The 25267-nt window shown below is 32.5% G+C and overlaps 1 protein-coding gene across 1 annotated transcript in view; it reads left to right on the forward strand.

Annotated features, from left to right (window-relative positions):
• Positions 1–25267, forward strand: part of PCDH15 (protocadherin related 15) — a 416523-nt gene that overhangs the window by 118431 nt on the left and 272825 nt on the right. Inside the window, exons 7-10 of the mRNA XM_089897353.1 lie at positions 258–464; positions 9407–9541; positions 10987–11136; positions 21852–22045. Coding sequence (XP_089753479.1) covers positions 258–464; positions 9407–9541; positions 10987–11136; positions 21852–22045 — 686 coding nt within the window. The remainder of the gene's footprint in view (positions 1–257; positions 465–9406; positions 9542–10986; positions 11137–21851; positions 22046–25267) is intronic.

Consider the following 25267-nt stretch of genomic DNA (forward strand, 5'->3'; position numbering starts at 1 on the left):
CATGACAGATACAAAAGTTTATTGCAATGATTTTTTTTTCTTGAAATATACACTGGGTTTGAGGACAGGAAAGCAAAAATTGATGAAGCCTCTCTGGACTTTTATTTCCTCATGTTTTCTAAGGGTCCTTTACTTTAAAGTAGTTCTTTCTGTAATGATACCAGATTAAAAGAGAATTACTACATATAGTATGAAAAATAGCACCCCGAAAGGATTCCATAACATACAATGTTTTAATCTTTTATATTCTTTTTTAGGCTGAACAGGACAATGGTCATCCTCTTCCTGCTTTTGCCAGTCTGCATATTGAAATACTGGATGTAAACAATCAGAGCCCATATTTCACAATGCCCAGTTATCAAGGCTATATTCTGGAATCTGCCCCAGTGGGAGCAACTATTTCTGACAGTGTGAATTTGACCACCCCTCTAAGAATTGTAGTTCTGGACAAGGATGTAGAAGATGTAAGTTAAATATAATTTTTGCTCTTATTTTGCTAATACATCTCTTGTTATATTTATGCCAGTGGGAGATATTACAAAGACATGGTTGCTTGAGCTATAGAATAGAGAAAAAAGTCAGTATAAATGAGAGTCTTAGGGTTGTAATTTAATTCCATATCAAGGTTATTATAAAAAAAAGTAAATTTGAATTTAGCAACTGTTCTTTTTCAGTTTACAGATAATCAGTATAAGGAAGAAAATGTTTCACTTGCAGTTTGCTAAAGTACGAGGGCAGTCTTTAATTAACATTGGCTTTAAACTATGTAATACTAATAGGAAAAAATAATGGCATTACACAATAAGTATAAAAAAATCATGAAGGTAGCTCTGAAGTGTGATTTGGGGGACTTTTCTGACATTATGTTATTAAAGAAAACACATTTTGGGGCAGCTGACCTGCTCACACTTCTGCCAATGGCTATGTTGATGCTAACACTCTTCCACTCCACACATCATTGTCCTCTGTTTTTATGGTACTGACACTCACTACAGGAGTGGGAAATTGTCCAGATTGGGCAGATCAGAGTATTTTACCTCCTTAGCTAGAGTGATTGCTCCAAAGAGTGGACAGAAAATTTTTACCAGTCCAGTCAAAGTCCTCCCAGGAATTGAACAGAAAACAAAATTGGAGCTGGAAGACTTTGGCATCATGTATTAAAGAAGTGGAAATGAATCTGAAGCCATTGTAACCAAGTTTGCTGACATCATAGAGAAGGCCCATTGTCATTGGGAGAGAATGAAGCCTGACAGAGACATACAGAGAGGAGTTCTACCGAGTCCCAATTTTTTAGGCTGGAATATCCCCAGATCTATATGAATCCCTAAAGATTTTCCTTTTAGTCTCTGACCTACCACAGTATTTCCCCAAATATCTTTTTTTGTTTTAACATACGTTAAGTCTGATTTCTGTCACTTGGAACTTACGAAGTCCTGACCCAGAAATGTCTCCCATTTCGATAGCATCTGATAAAACTTTGTGATCGTGGAAATACTCTGTAGCTATTCTGTCCAGCACAGTAGCCACTAAGCCTGTGTGGCTGTGGAGCACTTGAAATGTAACTAGACTGAAAACATAATTTTAACATTTTGTTTAATTTGAATTATTTTAAATGTGAATAGTCGCATGTCACTAATTAGACAGCATAGCTCTGGAACATCCCCCAAAATCTCATTACATGGAATTTTGTCATCAGTTTAGTAAATTACAAGGGCACTTCCAGATTTTTTTTTTTTTTCTTTCTGGAAAAATTTTGTAACCCTTAGCAGAGGCTGTGATAACTCTTGTGTGCACTCCACTTCTCACCAGGTGTTTTATTTTACTCTTTATATGTTTCTCTGCTTTCTTTTTTTTTCCTCATCCTACCTTTTTTGCCCTTCTTAGTCTCTCCCATTTTCTTTCATCATGTGTTTTAACTACAGCTACTTCACACTGAGTTCTTAATACCTGCCAGATAATATAGTAAATGCTTTATCTTGCATTAATTCCCTTAAATTTCACAGCAAACATAATAGATGCAATTTTACATATTGCAGAAAGGGAAATTTAAATGCAATTTAAGTGCCTTAAATTTGAAGCAATTTTAAATGCCTTACTCTGATCACAGAATTAGTAAATGGTAGAGTTAGACCTTGAGCCAAGGTCTAATGGAAATAAAGTCATTGATTTTAATCACTAGCCTAGATAGCCCCTTTCTGTTTTATACTGTCTGACTGTAGTCTGACTATGATAACAGCTGTTAATGCTATAGACTTTCTTCCTAGAAAAGTGCGTATACATACACAATTTCACATCCCACATCACAGAGTGTTTAGGGATTTCCTGAAGTTTAATGTGTTTCATGAGTCACAGGTCATTTAGTGAATACTCACTAGAAAACTCACAGAACCACATTAAGAAGTTTTATCCTGGCTAAGCTAATATATTTTGTAGGCCCAGTTATGTCCCACAAATTATGGTGTGGATTTTATTTCATGTTTTTAATTTAAATGCATAATCATATTTTAAGCAGTGACTGGTCAGTTTGGAAATTTCTAATAGTTTAAGTCACACCTTCATGAACACAGTGGTTGGCACAAGCTAAATCCTAAAAAAAAAAAATGTAGTTTTAGTTTTTCCATAATGGCAAAATTTATGTATTTGTACTTCTTGGTACATTTATATTGTTTAGTGGTTGCATACTAAGCCCTATGTTTGCTTGCATACATTCTTACTTTTCTGGATTGTCATTCACTTTAAAATTACGAATGTTAAAATTGCATTCTAAGGGACTTTGTAAAGGATAGTGGGACTTCAAGGTACTACTGACTTAGGGTGGAGAGAGCTCCTGGGTCTGAAACCTTTGGAAAACACTACTTAGAATTCTGCTCTTGAAGATTTACAATTCAGTTAGCCTGTTAAATACTCTGAATGTTTCCAAGGGATGGGACGGCACATTGTGGTTCTTAAGAGTTTGTGCTTTGGAGTTAGATAGACCTGGGCTTGACTGCTGGTTCTACCCCGTGATAGCTGTATAACACTGTGAGCCTTATATTTACCAGTTGCAGCCTTTTGTTCAAATGCCAGTGACCCAAAAAGATATATGGTAGCAGTCACTGCCACCTTGGCCTGCTCCTTCACTTGGGGCTGGTGGGGATGGGAAGGGAGAGAAAATTTCCCTTAGATAAAGCCATGTGCATGGAGAGTGCCATAATTACTATGTTTTATAGAAATGTCAAGTGATTAAGCAATGTCTATCTGGCCATTTGTTTATTATTTAGGCCCATCCTCTTTCTAAAATCATCTGCAGTGAGTGATGGTCATTAGGTGCCTAGAAACTGAACAAGTATATCTAATCCCTAGTGACAAATTTTTCTAAAATATCATCTACAACTTCGATATATCTATACTTTAAATAAGTCCATAGAATGTTAAACATCATTTAATCCAACTTCCTATACTATGTGAAATGTTATATTAAAATCCATTCTTCAGGAGTTGATGTTACACTTCATTGTGCCACTCAAGCTTGAAACCTAGGAGTCATCCTTGATTTTTTTTTTACTCAAGACAATTAAGAAATCTTTAAATTCTTCCTGTTTTGTCCTCTGAATATTTCTTGACTCTCTTTTTCTCTCTCCACTCTTACAACCTATTTGTCTTTTATTAAAATTGCCTCCTAATCTTCTTGCTCCCATTTTTTTTTCTTACTCAAAACCATCTTTCACTCAGCCACTAGAATGATTTATTCAAAGCTCAAATCTTACTATATCACACTTCTACCTAGTATACCTTCATGACTTGCTGCAGAAGAAATTTCAAGCCTATGTGCATGGTTTTCTGCTACTTGATACCTGAACATTTATGCAGCCTCATTTTCTGAAAATTTCTGCTTCACCTATTACATTTAGCAACTACTTGTGGTTTCATGCGTTACACCAAACTACTGCTTATCTAATTACCTTTGTTTGTTACATTTTCTTTTTTGAAATCTTTCATTTTCAATTACATGAACTGGCTTGAAGAACATGCTCAGTGTTTGGAATTCAGCTCAGGCACACCCTCATTTAAGAATCTTTTCTAGATTATGCATTCTCTCAGTTGAGTTGCATGTCTCTTTTTGGTGAATTTCTCTAAAGTTATATTTACATCATTGTGTGTGTCTTTCTCCCTCATTGAATTTAAATCGAGGATAGGTCCTAGATCTTAATAACTTTTGTATCATGAAGATCTAATACAGTTCCCAGAACTTAGTATGTTCTAGTAATTGTTTAATAAACTAATAAGTTCAAACACAAGTAAAGGAATGAGAATACCTGGCATATGTATCAACAATTCTAATGGTATTGAATTAACTGTTTCACAATATGGCCCATTCCATGGTTGAACAACTAACTACTAGAAAGCTTTTCATCACATTGAGTTGAAACGAGCATTCTTGTAACTCAACCATTATTCTTTATATCTTCCATTTGCCAGTATACAGAATAAATCTTTAGATTAGTCATTGATGTGTTTGAAGATGAATTTATGTCCTTCTGAGTCATATTTTTTTTCCAGGCCAAGTGCTCTTCACTTCTCAAAAGTAAAATACGTTCATTGCTAGGTTATTTTAAGATCTGTATTAACAAAAGAAAACTTCAAGGCCCTTTTAGTTTGCAGGCAAGAATTTTACTACATGGTAAATTCTAGTAGTTTTTGAATGTCAGAATTAGTGAAATTAATCAGCATAAGGATACAGGATTTAAGATTAAGGACAAAGACACATCACCTCATACAGGTATTACCAACAGAAACAGAGATAAAGCATCAGGCATGAAAGAGAAGTAGTCATTCCAGGAGTTGGTTTTCTTGAGCACAGCTAAGCCACAGGGCAGATGCCAAGAAGGGGACAGACTTGGATCTGTTTATCCAAAAATGAAGTTGTTTTCTCCCTTCAATTCAGTAGAAAGTAAGGCAAAGTTTTAGGAACTAGTAGCAGAGATTGGTGATTTGTGGTGTTCTTAGCAGTTTAGATTTTGAGTCAGAAGGAATATTAAGGGTCACAGTAAAACTGAAAAAGAAAGTAGACAAAAATATTTGTACTAATGTTCCTTCCTATAGATATATAGATATCAATATATATTTATACATGCATATGTAATATATATATGAATCGTATTTATAATTTTTTTCAACCATTCTTACTTCACAGTTTCATAATAGTCCAGAATATACATAAAGCAGGTAATGCAAAAGAGGCATGTCTGAAACCACCAGGTTTTCAGTGGCAGACCACTAAAAGTTGCTTATTGAATTCTAGTTATAAAAAAATAACAGGGAATAATAATCAACAGAGGTTATGCATTTGGCTTGCAGAAAGGCAATGATCCACTTATATTCCAAGTCAGTTTGCATCCCTATATAGTGTTTTGTTTCAAAATAAAGGTATCCTTGAAATTTAATACAGTACACTTATAAAGGTATAATGTACTTATATGCTTTATAAATATTGTTATACTATCATATATGTTATGATGTTTCAAAATACTAAGAAAAAAATACACCTTCGAAAAAGTTGTTAGTTTAAATAAACTGGAAAAGGTTTTTGTTTGTTTGTTTTGTGGTTCATTGTTTTTTCTAATGTACACTTGTATGCCATATATATTTGTGGTCATTTATATTTACATTTTTTAATTTAATGTTTAATTTGCATATAGGTTCCGCCTGGTGGAGTTCCTGTAGGTACTAGGTGTTAATTTTGTGTTTGCTCTTTTGTTAATTGCTGTGGTTCATTTTCTTTTTCCTTTCTACAAAAAAAAAAAAAAAATAGGCAATTACTTCATTATCACTTATAAAGACCTAAAACTATTAAAATATATGTGTAATTTAAATTTATTACATCATATTATTGGTTATAGTAGTATGAAATCGTGGAGAATCCAAACTGCATGTGAACTTAAACAAACATTATTTAATTATTAATTTTTTTAGCCCATGGAGCATTAATAATTCATTATTGCATTCTTTTAGAAAAATTCTAATCTTAGGGTCGAACCCTTTTAAACAAGGTACTTCAGAGAACTACTGTCAACTAATTCAAATTGGCAGATGAGATTAAATTTTTTCTTATTTTCTTGTTATGCTTTGTAATTTATATGTATGCGCATAAGTATGCATATGTATGTGCACATATACATTTCTGTGTTGTATGTGCATATATATGAGGATGCATATAATCTTGTGTGTGTATGTATGTGTGATGTCATCTTTTGAGTCTCATTGGAAACCCATAGTTGGTTTTAAATCCAATAGACTGTCATATTTGAACATATTTATTCTATATGATGAGATTTTAAAATTTTACATTCATGTGTTTACCTTTGTGTTTGTATATGTGTTTACTTTTGCATTCACTTTATTTGTGCTGTGAATAAATATCAGAGTTTGTTTTATACTCCCAGAAAATAATACACAAATTAACAAAGTAATATATTGTGCTTTTGGTATATGCTGAATGTATACTTTAGAGTAAAATAATATTTCTTTATGTTGGGGAAAAAGATTGTTATATTAATCAGCCTTCTGTGTATATTTTGATTTAGAAAACTAATATTTAATTTAAATAAATTTATAGACACAAGGACTACATAAAATATACTGTCCCTATCAGAATAATAAGCCAGAGCATTATCTTCCATTTACACTCATAGTACACCACACCTGAAACTAGTATTATCCTTACAAATGAATCTAAGGTATTAAACTTTGAGTGATAACCAGCTGAACATTTCCAAATCTGCCTTCTTAAATTCTTAAATACCCAGACATTTACCAATAGCATCTATGCATGCTATATACATATATAAATTTTAGAAGGTTATTATTTTAAATATTAATAAACTTCAAAAGTTATATTTTAATCAGAAATTAACTGTGCAAAGCAGATTGGAATAAGCTGTAAGATGCCATGTACAATACTAACATTATGCATTCTGTTATTTTTTTTACATAAAACAGCCTGCAGTTCTGGGAAACGTTATTTTAGTCCCTAGCTAGTTTTTATAAAAGGACTTGAAATGGAGACAATTAAATTATCAAAAGGACTTTAGTGTTTCTGGTTATCAAATATGAGAGAGCCTGTTTATGAAGTCCTGGTGTGTATATCATCTTCGAATGGGAGTTGCTTGGCAATGAAAATCTTGTCGCTTTCATAAATTTGTGAAATAGTGTGGTTTGTGACACAATCATACTACAGTCACATATACATACATTGGTTTACAACCCAACATTCATTACAGTATTGCACTATCTCAGTACCTGACATTAAAAAAATGCTTAAAACGTGGTGAGTATATGAATGAATATATCTAACAAATTTACTAACAGAAGCTACAGTTGAAAGGAAGAAGAGAAATTGAGAGAGGATTAGTCATAAAGGAAGTAGAGAATGACTGAAGGATTTGAACAAAAGGAAAGAAGTAAATATTTGGCAAGCAAATCACATAGCAAAACTTGCTCAGCTTGGATTACTCGTAGTGTAATATGAGTAAAAGAAGCTGTGTTTGTTGGCACCATTGTTGGTACGTTCAGAGAACAGAAAAAAATACATGAATTTAAAAGCCTAGTGACTTTACTTTGATAGGTATAATCAAGGGTAAACACTAAAAAGGCAGATGCTCATATTTATTTAGTTTTTTAAAATTAATTGAAACTGTACGCTAACATTTCTGATCATTTAAAAATGATAATTGAATTAGATTACAATTGGCTCTAACGTATAACAAAAGAAGAATCCCAAAAATGTGGTTTAAAAATATGTTTTAATGTGTATTTTATAAATTACTTTTTTAAAGAATTAACTTTTTATTAACTAACCTATTTGATTAACCAAAATACCCCACTTCCTAGCCATGCTGAGAAACTGGGGTCATGGCACTGAAATGAAAACAGCTGAATGCCCATTGGAAAATATCAGTGAGAAGCCTCTTGATTTTTTTTACAACTCTTAACAACTTTGATTATTTTATAAGTGGACCAACAGATATTATTATCTATAGTATTAATTTTTTTAGTGTTCCGAGATAAATGTAGCACATTGACCTTATATCAAAATCATGGACAAGGAAGCTGCCATGATATAGCTAAATAATATCTCCTAATAAGATACTGCAAATACAGAACTTGTGTCAGGTTCAAATGAAACCATTCATTCCAAGGTTATTTGAAGTATACACATATTGAAACTTTAGGGAGATGTAAAGTATCTTGTGGATCAAATCATGCCAACCTTTTAATATAGTAGTGTGCATTTCAACTTTCTCACTTCTACATAGAAATTTTTTAAATATGAGTTATAATTTTTTTTTCTTTTTAATCGACAATGTGTTTAACAATTCCTGGCTCTCTACTCCGCCCTCAGCCCAATCAGACTTAGAAATCTGTGATATTAAATCACATTTCACACCATAATATTTTAAAAGTTGCCATAATCTGTAAAACACCTTGCCTCGCTGTATCATCCCTGTATCTATTTTTTCACAGCCTTCCTGGTAGTCCACTCTCTCTCAACATTCCCATTTTATTTGCTGCACCTTCCTTGCTATTCCACTATGCAGACGCCAATCCAAGCCTACCCATTTTATGTCTTTGTTCTTTCTCTGAATTGTAGAGATTAATACCTTGTCTTTCAGAGATGGCAATAAGATTGTGAAGGATTTCCAAGGCCTGGTTAATTACCTGTGTTTTGAACTTTTGCAGTCACTTCCTTTTTATGTATATATCATTTTTTTCTAAACCCTTTTTTCAGACACGTGTCAATTCATATATTTTGAATCTAATCATCTGAAATGTTTTAATTAAAATAAATATTACGTTTCCCCTTGGAGAATCTTTACAACATTAAAATAAGAAAGAGCAAGCACAATATTTATAGGTAATGAATTATATACATAACCAATTTTATTTCTATTTTACATTAAACATGAGAACAGGTTAATAATATGCATGTGTGCAGTTTATTACTACAAATGAATTAATTGTAAAATTCTGCAGCTAAAATTCTTGCCTCCAATTTCCTTTTCTTGTATTTATTTCTTATTTCTCGAGTCCAATGAAGTTCTGGAAAATATTGATATTAAATAATCAATAAGAATATATTCAAATGGACTGTTTTCTGTCTTCTTCTTCTTCCTACTATTTTTCCTTTTATTCACATTAATTATACTAGTACTTATTTAAGTATTTTATTTTCCACAAAGTGAGTAATTGTCTGTGGATAGTTTTGCGCAATTATGAGTAAATTTCTAGTTAAATCTTTCTTTTCTTTAGAAATTCTTAATACAGTTATGTATTTTTGTAATAAATTTGAAAAATTAATTTCCAGGTAATGAACTAATAAATGCATTGTTTATTAACATTATAAGTGATGGCACTTTTTTTTTTAAAGACGAAAGACCCAGAGCTTCACCTTTTTCTGAATGATTATACTTCAGTCTTCACTGTCACGCAGACTGGAATCACTCGCTACCTCACCTTACTTCAACCAGTGGACAGGGAAGAACAGCAAACTTACATCTTTTCGGTAAAGAGATTTCATATATATGTATATAAATATACATATATATGTATGCAAGAGAAAGAGGTGTCTGTTTAAAACTGAAAAGGTCAATGATTTGAAAGGAAAAATGCAATATTTTCAAGTAATAACAGAATATAAATAATAAAAAATTCTTCACATGTATTTCTCTTTTTTCTGTTTGTAAGTTTGTGTCGTTTATTACCATTCTTTCCAACAGAAGAAAGACAAATTTTGAAATGAAAACAAGAAAATGGGAATCTCTTCACCATACACTCATGATTGACTTAAATTGAGATATTATAAAGTAGAATCAAAATAAAAAAATTATTTTCTAACATTTATTAATTTATTTATTGTTATTGCATTTTTAACTTTGTCATAGGGTTAGGCCAGTGGTTCTCACTGGGGATGATTCCTGCACCCACCACCCTCCCCATCCTGCCCTTCCCCAGGACCTGTTTGCAATTTCTGGAAAGAGTTTTGAATGTTACTCTTATGAAGAGGTGCTATTGGCATCTGGTGGGTAGACACTGAAGATGCTGATAAACCTTTTATAATACACAGGACAGCCTCCCACAACAAGAATTTGTAGGTTAGGTTAGTGAAGAGAGAGAGAGAGAGAGAAAAGTTGACAGCTGAATAGAGGTAAAAAGGAAGTTCTATTCATTATCCAAATTTCTGAGCTAGATTTTATTCAAATTTAGGGGGAAAATGAGCTGATAGAAAAGGGTAGGTAATGGAATTTATATAAGGAGGATTTTTTCGGGAAAAGCTTACACAGCAAACTCAGAGCTTTCAGAAAACCTAAAGTCCCCGGTTAAAACTTAGATACAGAGTGGATTTCAGAAGTCATTCAGAACGAGGATGGTAGTGTTATAGCACTGATTTTTTTGGTGAGACCTTCTTTAAAAGTTAATAATGTAATTAAGATATCACTCTTAGCAAATGCCAATGGGTCCTTTAAAAATTGTGATTTTTGTGAATTATTAGAAAATGATATTACATGTTTAGGGCACCTATTTTCTTGACTGATGTAAGCATGTTGGCTGTAAAAGCAACTGTTGCATTGTAAACAAAACATGTAAAAATGGAGAGTATTTTACTATTAATTTTTTAAAGGTTAAATAGTAGTTAACTCCTAAAAATTAGCAGTGTCATTGGCCATTTCAAGCCTCTAAGACATTTTACCTATCAGCTTCTTTAAAACGTGCTTGCATTCAATACATTAAAAACAAAGCAGTCTCCTCTGTAATTGCTTCTTAGCACATTAAAACACTTTGATTATATGTACTATTATAGTTTTATTACTTCCTTTTATCAGCAAACATTTTAGCACCCTCTTAAAACTGTAAATTACATATGAGAAACTTCTCAAATTGTAGGAGTTAATTCCATAGTGCTTATGTTTCCATGAATACTCTATTAAATGTATTTTTCTATCCCCAAAGATAACGGCATTTGATGGTGTTCAAGAAAGTGAACCAGTTACTGTCAATATTCGGGTGATGGATGCAAACGATAACACTCCAACCTTCCCTGAAATATCCTATGATGTCTATGTTTATACAGATATGAACCCTGGGGACAGTGTCATACAGGTGAGGATATTTGAAGCAATTATTTCCTTGGGCATTATACAACGCATTGGTGAAGACATTGCTGAAGAAATGAAAGTGAATTTCAGACTTATTGTAAGGCATAATTTAACTTAAAAAGCTTTAAATTTATGTTTACTTTTTGAATGAAAGTATATCTACATGGACTTTAAAGTAGAATTAACTAGATGTACACATAGCTGTTTGACCTTTTATACTTGATTTTTAAAATGTAATATATTGAACGTAGTTAATTAATATAATGAATATATTTAATATACTGAAGTTTCAAGCATTAAACATGTAGCTTAAAACTTCAAATTATTTTGAACTCTTGTAGAAATTGGTTAAATTTCCTTTGCAGATAAATACAAAGGACTGTATTAATAAATTGCTGGGTAATACTATTAGACATTGATTACCTGGACATGAAATAGAATCATTACAATGGGAAAAATTAAGATTAGATAGTAGATTGTATCTTTGAAAACACAGAAATCTGGCAAAAACTTTATCCTTGATTTATTTTATTTTTATCATTAGCTATACTTATTACATTTAAATAAATTGCAAGTTATCTTACAGTCTTTTTTGTGTTCTGTATATAAACCATAAAGAAGTAATAATATTCTTCCTTGAGGATTTTTAGAAATCTGGTTGACTCTAGTACTTTCCAAACTGGCCGTACATCAAAATTATCTAGGGAGTGGTTGAGAAATACAGATGAGAAAGATTCACTTCAGCTTTCCTGGATCTGAAGCTCTATAAGTAATACTTAAGTAATCAATATAAAAAACAAACCCAAAAGGTTTAAGCTGCCCAGTCATGTAAAGACCACTGATCTATATTTTCCTCTACATCTGAGAGTCAGATTTAATAATTTGAAATTACTCTCAAGCCAGGAAGGTCATGATTCTTTATACTTTTTAGAGTATTAGAAAGGCTCCTAATTATTACTAAAGTTTATATATAATATATAACATAAAATATATAATAATATAGAATATAATCTAATATATAATAGTATAGTATATAGTGAATACTAATAAATAAATTTGTGTACCTATATATTTTTAGTATTAGATAAATAGTTCAGAGCAGTAAAAAAGCATTCCAAATGCCTCAACAGTGTACTTAAGTCTTTATGTTATGGTTGCTCTTCTCTCCAGCTTCATCTTTGGCCCTCTATTTCTATATGTATGTTTCAGTCCTACTGAACTATCATTTCCAGTTACCTGAATGTGCCTTGCTCTTTCCCATTTTCTCTAATTATCTCCTTTACCTTGATCTCTTTCCCTTCTATTTATAGCTTGATTACTTTCTCCTATTCTTTAGACTTTTTACTTTGTGAGGAAGCATTCCTTGGTAGTTTTCAGTAGATAATTCCTAGTAATTCTTCTTCCTTAATAGTTCCTGTTCTTGCAACCCACCAATAACAGTAGTTTCTAGCCAAGATATTATGGTGCAGTGGTGTGTCCTCATCAGTGTGAAATGTATGGGAAGAAATAGTTAACAATATGTCTCATGGCTTTTGTATACTATTTTCTATTAACCAAGAACACTTCTTATCTGATCTTTTACAAGACTAATTCACTCTCATCATTCAGGACCCAGCTCAAAATATCACCTCCTCAGAGAAAACTTTCCTAACAGCTTAGTGTCAATAGCCTCCCAGCATACACACATACATATACACACCCCGTCACACATTCTTATTCTGTAACTTTCTCTCAGCACTTTCATAGCCAATATGACCAACTAAAATTATCTTCTTTTCTTCTTGTCCCCACCCCGAACTAAAAACTCCATCAGTGGCCATCTCTCTTGTTTGCTACTCTAATACCAGCACATGCCAGACATACTAGCCATGCAGTAAATATTTGTTCAAAGGATGAAGTATTGCCTATTTTGCATGATATAATTGTTAAAATAAATTAGAGATAATTCAATGCTACCCCTATTTTATTTATTGGATTAAGATGTGCTTTCTTCAGTGATACAGGAAGGGGTAACATTATAGACTGAGCGCTGAAAATTCACCTAAAAATGCATCCATGTGAATGTCCTCTTCCATGTATGTGGGTAGTGGGGAAAAGGTTTCAAACAGCCACAGTACATTTTATTCACATCTTGGTTATGGCACTTGTCATATTGATGAAATCCACCTTTTTTACCCATTTGTCTTGAGGGCACAACTATAATTTGTTTCTGTATCCATAGTCTGTGTATCCATAGTGCCTGGCATATAGTAGATGCCTAAACTAGTAGATGCTTAATAAATGTTTATTTGAGGATGAAAGAAAGAAAGATCTGTAAACAAGTAGATCTGAATGAATGGGGAGGAATAAGTGTATTGGTCTTTATTTCTAGTGAATTGATGGACCTAGAGATCTACATTTATCTTTACTGAAGCACTCTTTCATAGGGAGTAAAATTATGGTTTATACAGATAAAGGAATGAAAATTATTGTCATGTTCTTATTTAATTAGATCTGATTCTCATCTCTATAATAACATAATTGGAAATAAAAGTAAGTTTATACAGAAAAACCCCCAGCAGGGAACTGGAAAGTGTAACTAAGAAAATGATAGCAGTTATGTGGTGGAACCGTATCTCAAAAATGTTTGCCTTGGGGGATCAAAAGCTTATTTCTGGCATTTGCAGTCTACAAGAGTTAATTTCCCTTATGTATCTCTTTATAAAACACTTTTTGCCTTGCCTTTAAAGAGTCATATTTTATATATTTCCCTTTGAAAATCTGTTTGAACATAGATTGTTGTTTTTGTCTATGTGCCTCTAATTTCTTAACTTATTTAAATGCCAAGAAATGAAGCTTTTTAATTAGTATTTTTAATGTTATTTTGGTATGTGGTAAAAGAGTGGTGTGGCTATAAAACATCCTCCAAGGGCCTAGAAATAAAAGGAAATAGATTTCCCAGTGAGAGAAAAAATGTAAAACAGAGCAAAATAATTCAGAACTGTGATCTGCAACTGCATTTTAAGGGTCATAAAATGGGTTCTTATGCTCCATTCATCACTAACCATTCAATAACCTGCCTTTCCTCACTAACTCCACAGAAGATCAACTGGTTTCCTCTTTGGTTAGTAATCTGTTGTCAAAAGGAGTGAAAGTGTTAGAAACAAAGGAGACAATGAGCACTCTCCAGCAAAGAGAGCCTTGGAAAACAGATTTTAAGTATTATAATCAGATCATTTTCAGTGTAGACATGAGACTATCTTGGCCTGTTGTAAGTACATAATTATTTGAGTCTACTGTCTTCTTATTATGAGGTAGCTCTCCTTGTCCACAAGCGTGCATCGGTTGGTCATAAAAATGTGAGTACTACCCAGGTTCTTGTTAAAAGTTCTCAGTTATAAACTAGCCTTCTGACTTTATATCTATTATGCTTGCTTATTGTAAAAAGGAACAGGGTGATTCTGACATGTATGGTTCATGAAATACACTTATGGGAGCGCTGCCATAAAACAGCAGCTGCATCTTTCACAACTGAAAATTAAGTGTAATGAGGTTATGAGCACATCTTGTGTTAAGAGAGAAATTACTGGCATGAGTGAGTATCATTCTTTTCTTCAGTTCATGCAGTGTATTTTTTGCTGCACAAAAGACAATTTTGTAGGCCATCAATGAAATCTTCCAGGTTGACTCTAAATGATATCTCACTCTGTTGTCTTAAGGTCTCATTCACACATTGCTAGTTTTCTTGAAAAATCAATTGCTCTGTATTAGAGATATAGATTTTTATATATAATATTAATATTTTAAAGATGTAGATTTTACTATTTGTAGTTAGCTATCCTGTCTGTACTCCAAAGATGCTATTCCTAGACTTCTACAATTCTCTTAAATCAATGGTTCTTAGTCCTGAGTATTAGAGTTCTACCTGAGAAACTTTAAAAAATATTGATGCCTGGACTACACCCTGAAATATTTTTATTTAAATGATATGTTAATACATAGTAGAGTCACTTGGAGAGATTTTATTTAATAAAACAAAGCAGCTCTAATATGTAGCTAATTTTGAGAAAAACTGCCTTAAACCTTAACAATATTTTTGTACCCTCTGAAAAATGGAATCTTAATTTATTAAGATGGAGTCCCTCATGGAGCGGCGTCCTTTGATTGTCACCCATACCTCTTCCCATATTTCTTGTTTTTCAGTTCTTACTTTCTTTTTTCATGTTTCTTACTCCTCTTCACTGCTTTAAAGTCCACCCCTTCCCCTCACCTTCACCTGTGCTCACTAGTTATTCCATTCTTTCAATTTTATTTTACTACAATAATCTCTTCCTCTCTATTGATTCTTTCCCTTTGGCCTATAAGCATTTTTAAATCCTCCTATGCCGTGGTCTAAACACTCTTCCCAGATAAGATTTCATGCTACTATCTAAGTCTGATATTCCAACTCTGATGTATTTAAGCATTTGGATTGATAAATCTAGATAGTTTATTATTTTATTCTGTATTTATGCATAATTAATACATAGTTATAAATCTGGCCTTCGCTCACATCATACTACTAAAATCATATAAAATCATAATTCTAATGAGTCAAATACAGAAGTAAATATTTCTCCATACTTAATCTATGTAAAACTCTCAAATTTACCCTTTTATGGAAAACCTCCCTGGTTCTCATCCTAGCTGTCTGGTGGCTGAGGGACTTCTTGCTGGCTTCTTGTTCAATTCCCAATCTTTCAATATTAACATTGTCCAAAAATCAATATATAAATTTCCTCTCTTTCATCTATTCCCAAGTTTTCAATCATCACTTTTATGTGTACTCATGTCACCCAAAGTTAAATGTCCTGTGATGACCTGAGCATCAAGCTGTTGGACATGGCAAGGTATCTGTTGGATGTGGAAAGGTGGATATTTGACAGGCAGCTAAAACAGGACATACTCTAAGATAAATTGACTAATACATTATCTTTCTTCCGATACAGAAACACAGACACAGACACACCCACAGACACACACACACACACACACACACACACACACACAGACTCAAACATACATAACCTATCTTCTTTGGAGGCAATTATATTTTGAAGAGCCCAATTGATCTTGGATTACCCTGACTTCAGGCCAGCAACTATAGTCATGTTTCTTTTCTCCCTCCTTCACCTGCATACATCCCAGTGATTGTCCGATTGTCCGGTTTCTGAAAATGCTGTTTCAGAATGTACCTGTCTGTCATCATTTCCTTTTCCATGCCCATGCACTGCCATAAGTTAGGCTGCTACAGTTGACTCTGACAACCGTATTTTTGCAGGTTCCCCACCTCACTGCTACAAATGTCTATTCTGAAACACAGACACAAGTCAAAATAGGTCCTTATCCTACTGAAGGAAGAGTCTAATCTCCACACCTTGTAGTCAAGGACAGCTATGTAATACTTCAAGTATTTTTGTTTCATCTCATGCTACATCTCTCCATGTAACCAACTTTGAAATTATATAGAGGGTTTGTTCAGCATAGAATATCCTTCCTGTTCTATGCCTATTGATATTTCTCTCAGGTTTTAAAATTTAATCCAAATTATACCTTTTTTCATTCTTTTACACACAGTTCAAATACTATTTTTTAAATAAAGTCTTTATTTTCATAGCAAGTCAGAATTCATTGTTCTTTCCATCATACTCCCACATATCTAGGTGGCAGTTCTATCTCCCATACATTTTACTGTGCCTTGCATTAAAGTTAGCTTTTACATCTCTGTCTAACCTACTGAACCATAAATTCCTTTTAGTGATCTCTAACCACCAGTGGTCAGCACAATGATTTCCACATAGCAGGGATTCACCAAATATCCATTGAATTTATTCCCTCAATTAATTTGCTCTCAATTAGTTTAGAAAGAGTCTCATTCTAGAAATGCGTTCTATTTGGCTTAAGAATTCTCTCTGCCACACACAGTGTTATCTCCCATAGCCCTTTCCAAAACAGTCTCTAACTTTTTAGCCTCAGCCAGGCTATCCCTTTACTGCTCTTAATATGGAAAAATACATTACATTGAAAACATTCCTGATTACTAATGCTGTGTTACAAGTCATTGAATATTAGAGCTAGAAATTACTATGAAAATATTCCTTGTTCACAGACTGATTTTATAAAGAATTTGAGCAGTACATTGATAAAAAATTGGTCCCAATTCACAAAGTTTGTAAGTGGCAAAGTTGATGTTAAATCCAATTTAAAGATAATAGTATCTGTTACCAACATTTTAAATCAAGTATACTCCAATAAAAATTTTTTAAAAATACAAAAACCATTTTTTAAATAAGGATAATAGTATCTGGAACCAGACTAACCAGTTGTGTCCCTTTCTGTCACTTTGTACCCTATGTAACCTTGCACAAATAGCTTATCCTTCTGTACTTCAGTGTTCTACTCTTTAAAATGTTGCTACTAATAGTACCAGCTGTATTAAATTGGTTATATGAACTACTTCCATATGTGCATTGTAAACGATTAATCTTGTATAAAGTCATCCAGTTATTATTAATATCAATTCATTCTCATGAATTATATAAAGCATTTATGATAATTAATATCCTTTACTGCCTTATCTGTGTATATCTCTATGTGCCCTGTATATTATTTAGTACCCTGTGGAGGACATATAAACATTACATACAGAGTTATATGTTAAAATTATTTTTATAATTTCCAATATTATAAACAAAATTAGGATAAGTCTATGTAGTATTTTAATGACTTTGACAATTTATTGTATGTCAAATAATGATATTGTTCTCTGTGGTAAGTATATGTGTGTATGTATATGTGTGTTTGTGATATCATGATTAAAGTTTGAGGGTATATTTTTTTAAGGTCTTAGTGGGGTTTAGTATTTTAAGCAAATACCAGATAAAGATTTGTTGAGCAAACCTTTCAAAATTGTAAATATACTCTTACATTTGTACATAATTTTGTCTTATATTAAAACAATTTAACTTTACTAAAGATCATACAGTTTCTTACCTAAACCCATTTGCATTAGAATCAAAACTTATAACCAAAATAATGATTCTTAAAATATATAGTTTACTCACTCGTGTTGCAGACTTTAATTATATTGAAGTTTTATTATATTAAATATATTTCGTTGAAATGGCTGATATTCATTAAATTCTGAATACAAGTCCCTTATCAGCTATATGATTTGCAAATATTTTCTATTTTTGTGTATCATGCTGTTAGTGTCACATCTAAGAAACTTTTGCCAACAAGTGTTCACGAAGATTTTCTCCTATATCACCTGCTGTGAGTTTTATAGTTTTAGCTTTTACATTTTACATTTAGATGATCCATTTTTAATTAATATTGCATATGCTGTGAGATAAAGGTCTCTGTTCATTAAAAAAAATCTTTTGCATATAAATATCTCAGCAGGTTTTATTCAAAAAACTACCTTTTCCCCATAAATTACCTTGGTATTTTGTTGTAAGTCAGTTAGCTATAAATGTAAGAGGTTACTTCTGGACTTCTGTTAATCTGTATGTCTAGCTAATGTCGAAACTACATCTTGATTGCTGTGGGTAGATAGTGTGTTTTCAAATTGATAGTGTAATTCCTTCTTCATTGTTTTTCTTTTCTAAAATGGTGGCTATTCTAGGTCCCTTGTATTTCCATATAATTTGGGGATTAACTTGACAATTTCCACCAAAAAGCCTGATAGAATTTTGATAGGGGTTACACTGAATCTATAAATCAAATAAATTTAAAGAATTTCCATCTTAAAATATTGAGTCTTTATATCCATGAACATGGACTGTCTTTCCACATACTTTTAAATTTCTCTCAATAATGTTGTAGATTTTTTTTTTGAATGTGCTAGTTTTAATTCATGTTGATTCCTGTAAGCATTTGACTGTCTCCAGTATTTCCCCCAGAATGTTTTCAAGAAATGGATGTCATTTGGCTGATGTCTGCTTAGTGACTCCAGGCTGCTTAATTTATTGGACAGAGGTAGTAATTTATTTTAAAGATAACATGATTAGTGGGGAAATTTATACAGCTAAATATTATATATTTTATTTTTCATACATGTTTGAAGTGCAAATCTGTGGATATTCCATTTGTAGGACCAAGTCAACATGCCCATCCTAACAGTGTATGCTACAAGAACTCTTCTGATGATGGAAGTTTGATTAAAATGCACTGGAAGATGAAAAAAAATTACAGCATTTTTATTTACGGGGCAGATTTTCCCATTAAATTAGGAACGGGCTTTATATACCTATAATCCCGTAGACCACTGATCACAAGATCATTGAGTTGTTATTGAATTAAATCCCCACCATAGTTTAGTTTCAGGGTTTTTCACAAGGTGTTACCGTTTTCAGGGTATTCTGAGTCAGTGTCTCAGCTCTTTTCTAATCTTGGACCACCAATAATTCCTTTAAAATATTTTTGCTTACATGTATAGGGACTCAATTAAATGGATTCTTGACCCACTCTTTTATTACTTAGTGTTGAAAGTCTGAAAATGTGTATAAAACTATTTGAGTAACAAACATAGAATTCATTTTTTGGCTTATTTGTTAAACTTCCTACTTGCTAATGATTTATTTGGCACTAGTTGTATTCCCTGAATATATTATCTTATCTGTGGTTGGCTGACTCTGCAGTTTTGGGGTCGTTTCTATCACCTGTGCTTTGCAGTACTGTTTGGTATTTACGCACCTCCCAGACAGGTGCCTTTTTCAATTTAATTATCATCCAGCTTTCTCCTTTCCAATATCATTTATGAAAATGTTAAATAAGACCAACCATAATACCTATATCCCTTAAGCACATTTCTCAACACTTCTTCTTAACTTGATGCATTGCCATTTATCACTAAATTCCTTTAGCTGATTTCAGTCCCAGGAAGAATGTTAATATTGAATCCAGTTTGAGCTAAATTTTAATTAGGATTTCCTGAGACATTGTGTTAAGTGATTTACTATAATCAAAATTGATTTCTCCTCTGCTACCCCTGTCCTCTAATTTTCTAATTTTATCCACACACAAAAGAGGATGAGTCTGGCTTGAATAGTTCTCCATAAATATATATCATTCATTCTGACTTTCTGCAAATTGTTTCCTTCTCCTTTGCCTTTAGGACTATGTCTGTCATCCTCACGTAAGTCCCAAAATCGTTTCATGAAATGCCTTTCCTTCTGGCAGCCACATCTGTTCACCCCCAAATACCAAGTCTCAGACTTAGCTGAATTTATGCCTCTCTTTCAAATTTCCTTTTTTTCTCGCAATTATTCTTGTTGCTGCTATTTCTATGCACATTATCATTCTAAATGCAGTGTATAATAAAAATAGAAATAGGCTATGCACAGTATATCCCCTTAAGCACGATGAGGTGCGTAAAGTACTTTGTTTACATTTCATTAGGATAGTTAACATGATCCTTTGAATGGGCCATTAATTAACACAGCATATCTGAAATTGAATTTGTTTCAAGGTAAATGTGTACACTTGCATTTTATCTAAGAAAGTGCACCAAAATGTCCCATAGCTGCCCAAAGAAGTCTGTGGATGACAAAGAACTGCTACTTTATAGAAGTGAAACTCATGGATAAGAAATACGTAATGTCAATAAATAAGAAAATTTTTTTCTGCAGCTTTATTTATTACAACCCTGTGTGTTTTATTAACAGGAATTTTTTGCTTTCCTCTTATGTGTAAACTGAGGCCAGCTTTCTTTTCTTTATCTGTCAAAGGATGAAAACAGAAAATTCTGTGACTCTTTGTAAAATGCGTATTATAAGATTTCCCAGTAGAATCTTTTTTTTTTTTGCCCCCTTAAGTAAATTTATATTTATCAGGAAGTCCATGAGGCTTATTTAACATATTAAATCATAATGACCTTAATTTGGCTTTATGAAATTAATAATGGTTATTCTCTTTTCATATATAATGACCCAAAATAGTCTTTAACTATTGCATATCATTTGCTCCAAAATGATTATGAATATGTGCAACTTAGCCTTACAGATGCTCATGTGGTATTATGTCAGGGACTCTAAATTGAATCCCTTTTCTCAAAAAAAATATTTCTTGGGCTTGATATTCTTATTTTCTAATTAGATATTCTACAATTGGAGATGCATTTGTTTGCTTTTGAAAAGGTAATACTCTAAGCCTTATCAATCCTTTATAAGTCATTGTGAACAAGATTATAAGAATTTTTGCTAAACCCATGTGTAAGTAAAAAGAATTACAGGACAAGAGAATCCCTGGGAGACGGGAAGGAAAACATTAAGACTGGAAAAAATTAGAGCAAAGGAAGGATGGGAATAATAAAAGCAATTCAGTTTTTCCAGGCCTCCGTCCTTATTAATATGTGTTTATGTGTCAAGAACAGGTGATAAGACAGAGAAAAAAAAATTCCTATAGGGACAGGCTTTCCTTTTTTTTTTTTTGCTTTAGGAAATTAAAATAGTCTTCAAGATTCAAAATCTTTTATCACTCTCACAAGAACAAAAAATTCTTTCCTGATGTGATTGATTCAGCATTAGAACACAGTAGCCTCAATTCAAGAAAACAAGAGTGTACATGCTGAGAGAACTTTTTTTACTTACTTTGTGTGTGTGTGCTTGAAAGCAAGCTTCTTTTGTTGGGTGAAAAAAAATGACACAATGGTGAAAAGTTGAGTCCCAAGAGGATTTATGTTGTTATTTTCAATTCCAGCTCACTGCAGTCGACGCAGACGAAGGGTCAAACGGGGAGATCACATATGAAATACTGGTTGGGGCTCAGGGAGACTTCGTCATCAGTAAAACAACAGGGCTTATCACCATCGCTCCGGGGGTGGAATTGATAGTTGGGCGGACTTATGCACTCACCATCCAAGCAGCGGATAATGCTCCTCCAGCAGAGAGAAGGTAATTTATATCAGAAGCAATGCAGTCTTTTCATCGCTCCAGTTTAAACCCCAAAATTAAGTTTAAGACGCGCCACAAGCATTCTTTTATCTTATAAACACCTAAATTAGATCAGAAAATCAGAGAGACTGGATTCTCAGGAACTGCATATTCTTCTTTGGTCAAATTGTGGGAAAAGTACAATAAAGTCAAGATTAAACCACAAAATAATTAACTGTGATTTTACAGATGTGAAGGATGCAAGTCTCTTTTGGGAGGGGGAGTGGGAACTGGGAGATATTAGAGGCATGTGTCCGCTTTATTAGCAAAAAGCAAGGCTGCTCATAGTGAGAGGTCACAGATAACATGTAACGCGTGATGTCTCAGGGTTTTGAGGCCGTCTCTCAGTGTCAGAGTAATTATTTAAAAAATTTTTATACACATATACAATTTATCTAGAAAATCTATATATTTCTGTATATGTAATATAATCTCATAGATATATATGAGAGAGAGACAGTAAGAGAGAAAAAAGTAAAAAGACTTCCAACTGTTACAACTCCATCTATCTGCCCACCCCCAAGAGCTATCCCTGAGATATCCCTTTTATTGATTTCTTGTTTGTTTCCAGATTTTCAGTATGCATTTTAAGAAAATATGAAGTTAATATTAATACATTGCTGAACCTTGCTGGTTTATTTTTCACCCTCACAGTGTATCTTAGGGTTCTTTCCAGATGAATACTGGATAATTCCCTTAAAACTTTTAATCACAGCTACATGATATTCCTTCATATATATGTAATACAGTTTAAGAAATCCACTGTTGATAGACTTTACGTGTCAGTTTGTCTTTAACAGACAATGAAGAAATAACATCAAACACGCATCATTTTGAATGTGTGCCAGTATATCAGTACAGTGAATTCCCAGAAGTTAGACCAAAGGGTTCATACAATTGTAAGTTTTAGAGAGAACTGCCAAATTGTATTCTATGGGGCTTATAACAATTTGCAATTCTAACTGCCTGGTCTGAGTATGGCTAATTCTAAACAGTCTCCCTAGTGTGTGTCATATCAAACTTCTGGATTTTTGCCAGCCTGATAGGTTAAAAAAATAGTATTTATTTTTTTATCCATTTGCTTATGAGTGAGTTTGAGTATATTTCCTATGTTTTCTACTTTTATTACCTTTTCTGTGAATTCTGTGTCCAGAATCTTTGCCCATCTTTCTATTGATTTGTTAAACCCAGGTTACAATTATTCTGTGTTTTCTACTAGTGACTTTGTGTATTCATATTGTATGTTTAAACCTTTGTTGCATTTAGGATTTATCCTACTGTACAATAGGAGGTATTGATCCAGCAGTATTTTTTTTTTCAGGCAACTATGCCATTTTTCACATAATATATCGGTTGGTTCATCTTTTTACTCATTAATTTGAGATGTTACATTTATTATATCTTTGCTTATGTATTTGAATGTGATTCTAGACTTTCTCCACTATTCCATTACTTCACCTATTTTTTTTATGAGCTTTTATCACACAATCTTAATTGTTAAGATTTTAAACTATGCTTTATAACACAGTGGTGTGAACTTAACTCATTGATTTTCTTCCTTAAAAATTTCCTGGTTCCTCTTTCTGTTAATTTTTTTCTTTGACTTTATATAAGCTACTTAAGTATGTTTTTTTTTTTTACCATATTTTTATTAGCAACACATTAAATTTATAAATTAATTACTTAGGGTTAAATTATACATTGTTGGTGTTGAATCTTTCTAAGAACTTTCTGTCTCTTCATTTGTCCATGTTTTCTTTTGTGTCCTTTAGTAGATTTTATTTTAAAAATATTTTCTTTATATATGTCCTATACATTTTTTTGTTGGGTTGTTTCTCATCTTTTGGTGTTATTGTAAATAGACTTCTTCTTCCTCATTCTTCTAGTTGGTTGACACATATGTAAAAGCTGTTAATCTGTATTAATTTTAACCCACATTCTTATTTAATTCTCTTATGTTTTTGTAGTTTCCCAGTTCATGTTCCTACGTTATCCAAGAATATATTTTATAAGTAGTGATAGTTTGATGTCTTTCTATTTTTTTTCTTCCCTTTAATTTCATTTGCTAGTACTTCCAATAAAAATGCTTGTCTTGACTTTGATTTGAGTGGGAATACCTCCCACATTTCCCTATTATATTGGTTTATGGTTAAAAAACATACTTTATTATGTTAAGAAAACATTCTTCTTATTTTATTGACTTTTTAAAAATAAGACTGGTCATTTATTCAAGTCAAATAAATATCCTCAGCTATGAAGACAATAATGAATTTTCTTTTTGAGCCAGTGCTAGGATGATTGATCTTAATACAGTTCCTATAATAAATCTATTTTTCATTCCTGATATAAATCCAAGTAGGCCTTGGTATTTTAATCTTGAAATAAACTGCTGGATTATATTTGTTGGTATTTTATTTAGTGAAATTAGTCCATGCTTTTCTTTTTGAGAAACTTTTGTGAAGGCTTTATATAGTTGTTATGATACTTCATAAGTGAAATAAGCAAAAACCACAAAGAAACACAAAAATGAATTCATAAGTTTGATGACTATGAATTAGTTGTAAACATCTCTAAAGCCAATAAATAAATCCAAATTTGGTTCTTTGAAATATAAATAAATAAAAACATAAATAAATTTATAAACTATCAGCGTTTAACTAATCAAAAAAAGTGGGAGAAAGTGCAACTTTACCTAATAAATTCTGAGAGGGAAAAAACATAGAAGAAATTTAAAGAATCATTAAAAGACCACTTTGCTTTAATAGCTGTAAAAGCTTGAAAAGATGGATGAAATGGATAATTTTTCAAGAAAATATGATTTACCAAAATCAATCCCAAAGATTAAGAATTCTTAAGAGATCAATCGTATTTTCCTCTATAGAGGAAAATACTCATCTCCCACTGTTATCTACAGACCTGCAGGTCACTGCGGAAGAGTTTAGTTCTAGTCTGCTTGGCATTCATTTCAACAGTATGTTTGTCAAAATGCTTGGTGACTTCAATGTCCAATATGTGGTAGGTATAAAGCATCTCCAAACTTGCAGTCACTTTGGCCGAAGATCCCTGGAGCCATCCTCAATGCTTATCCTTCATTCAAACTCCAAATATAATCTTGAGCAACAACTCTAAGCTCTACCCTAAAAACATACTCAGAAACCAACAAATCCCCCTACTTTCATTATT

This window comes from Delphinapterus leucas, chromosome 16 (genome assembly GCF_059928025.1).
Source record: "Delphinapterus leucas isolate spDelLeu-1000000601 "Yukka" chromosome 16, BTC_Dleu_Yukka2, whole genome shotgun sequence".
NCBI classification, from domain to species: domain Eukaryota; kingdom Metazoa; phylum Chordata; class Mammalia; order Artiodactyla; family Monodontidae; genus Delphinapterus; species Delphinapterus leucas.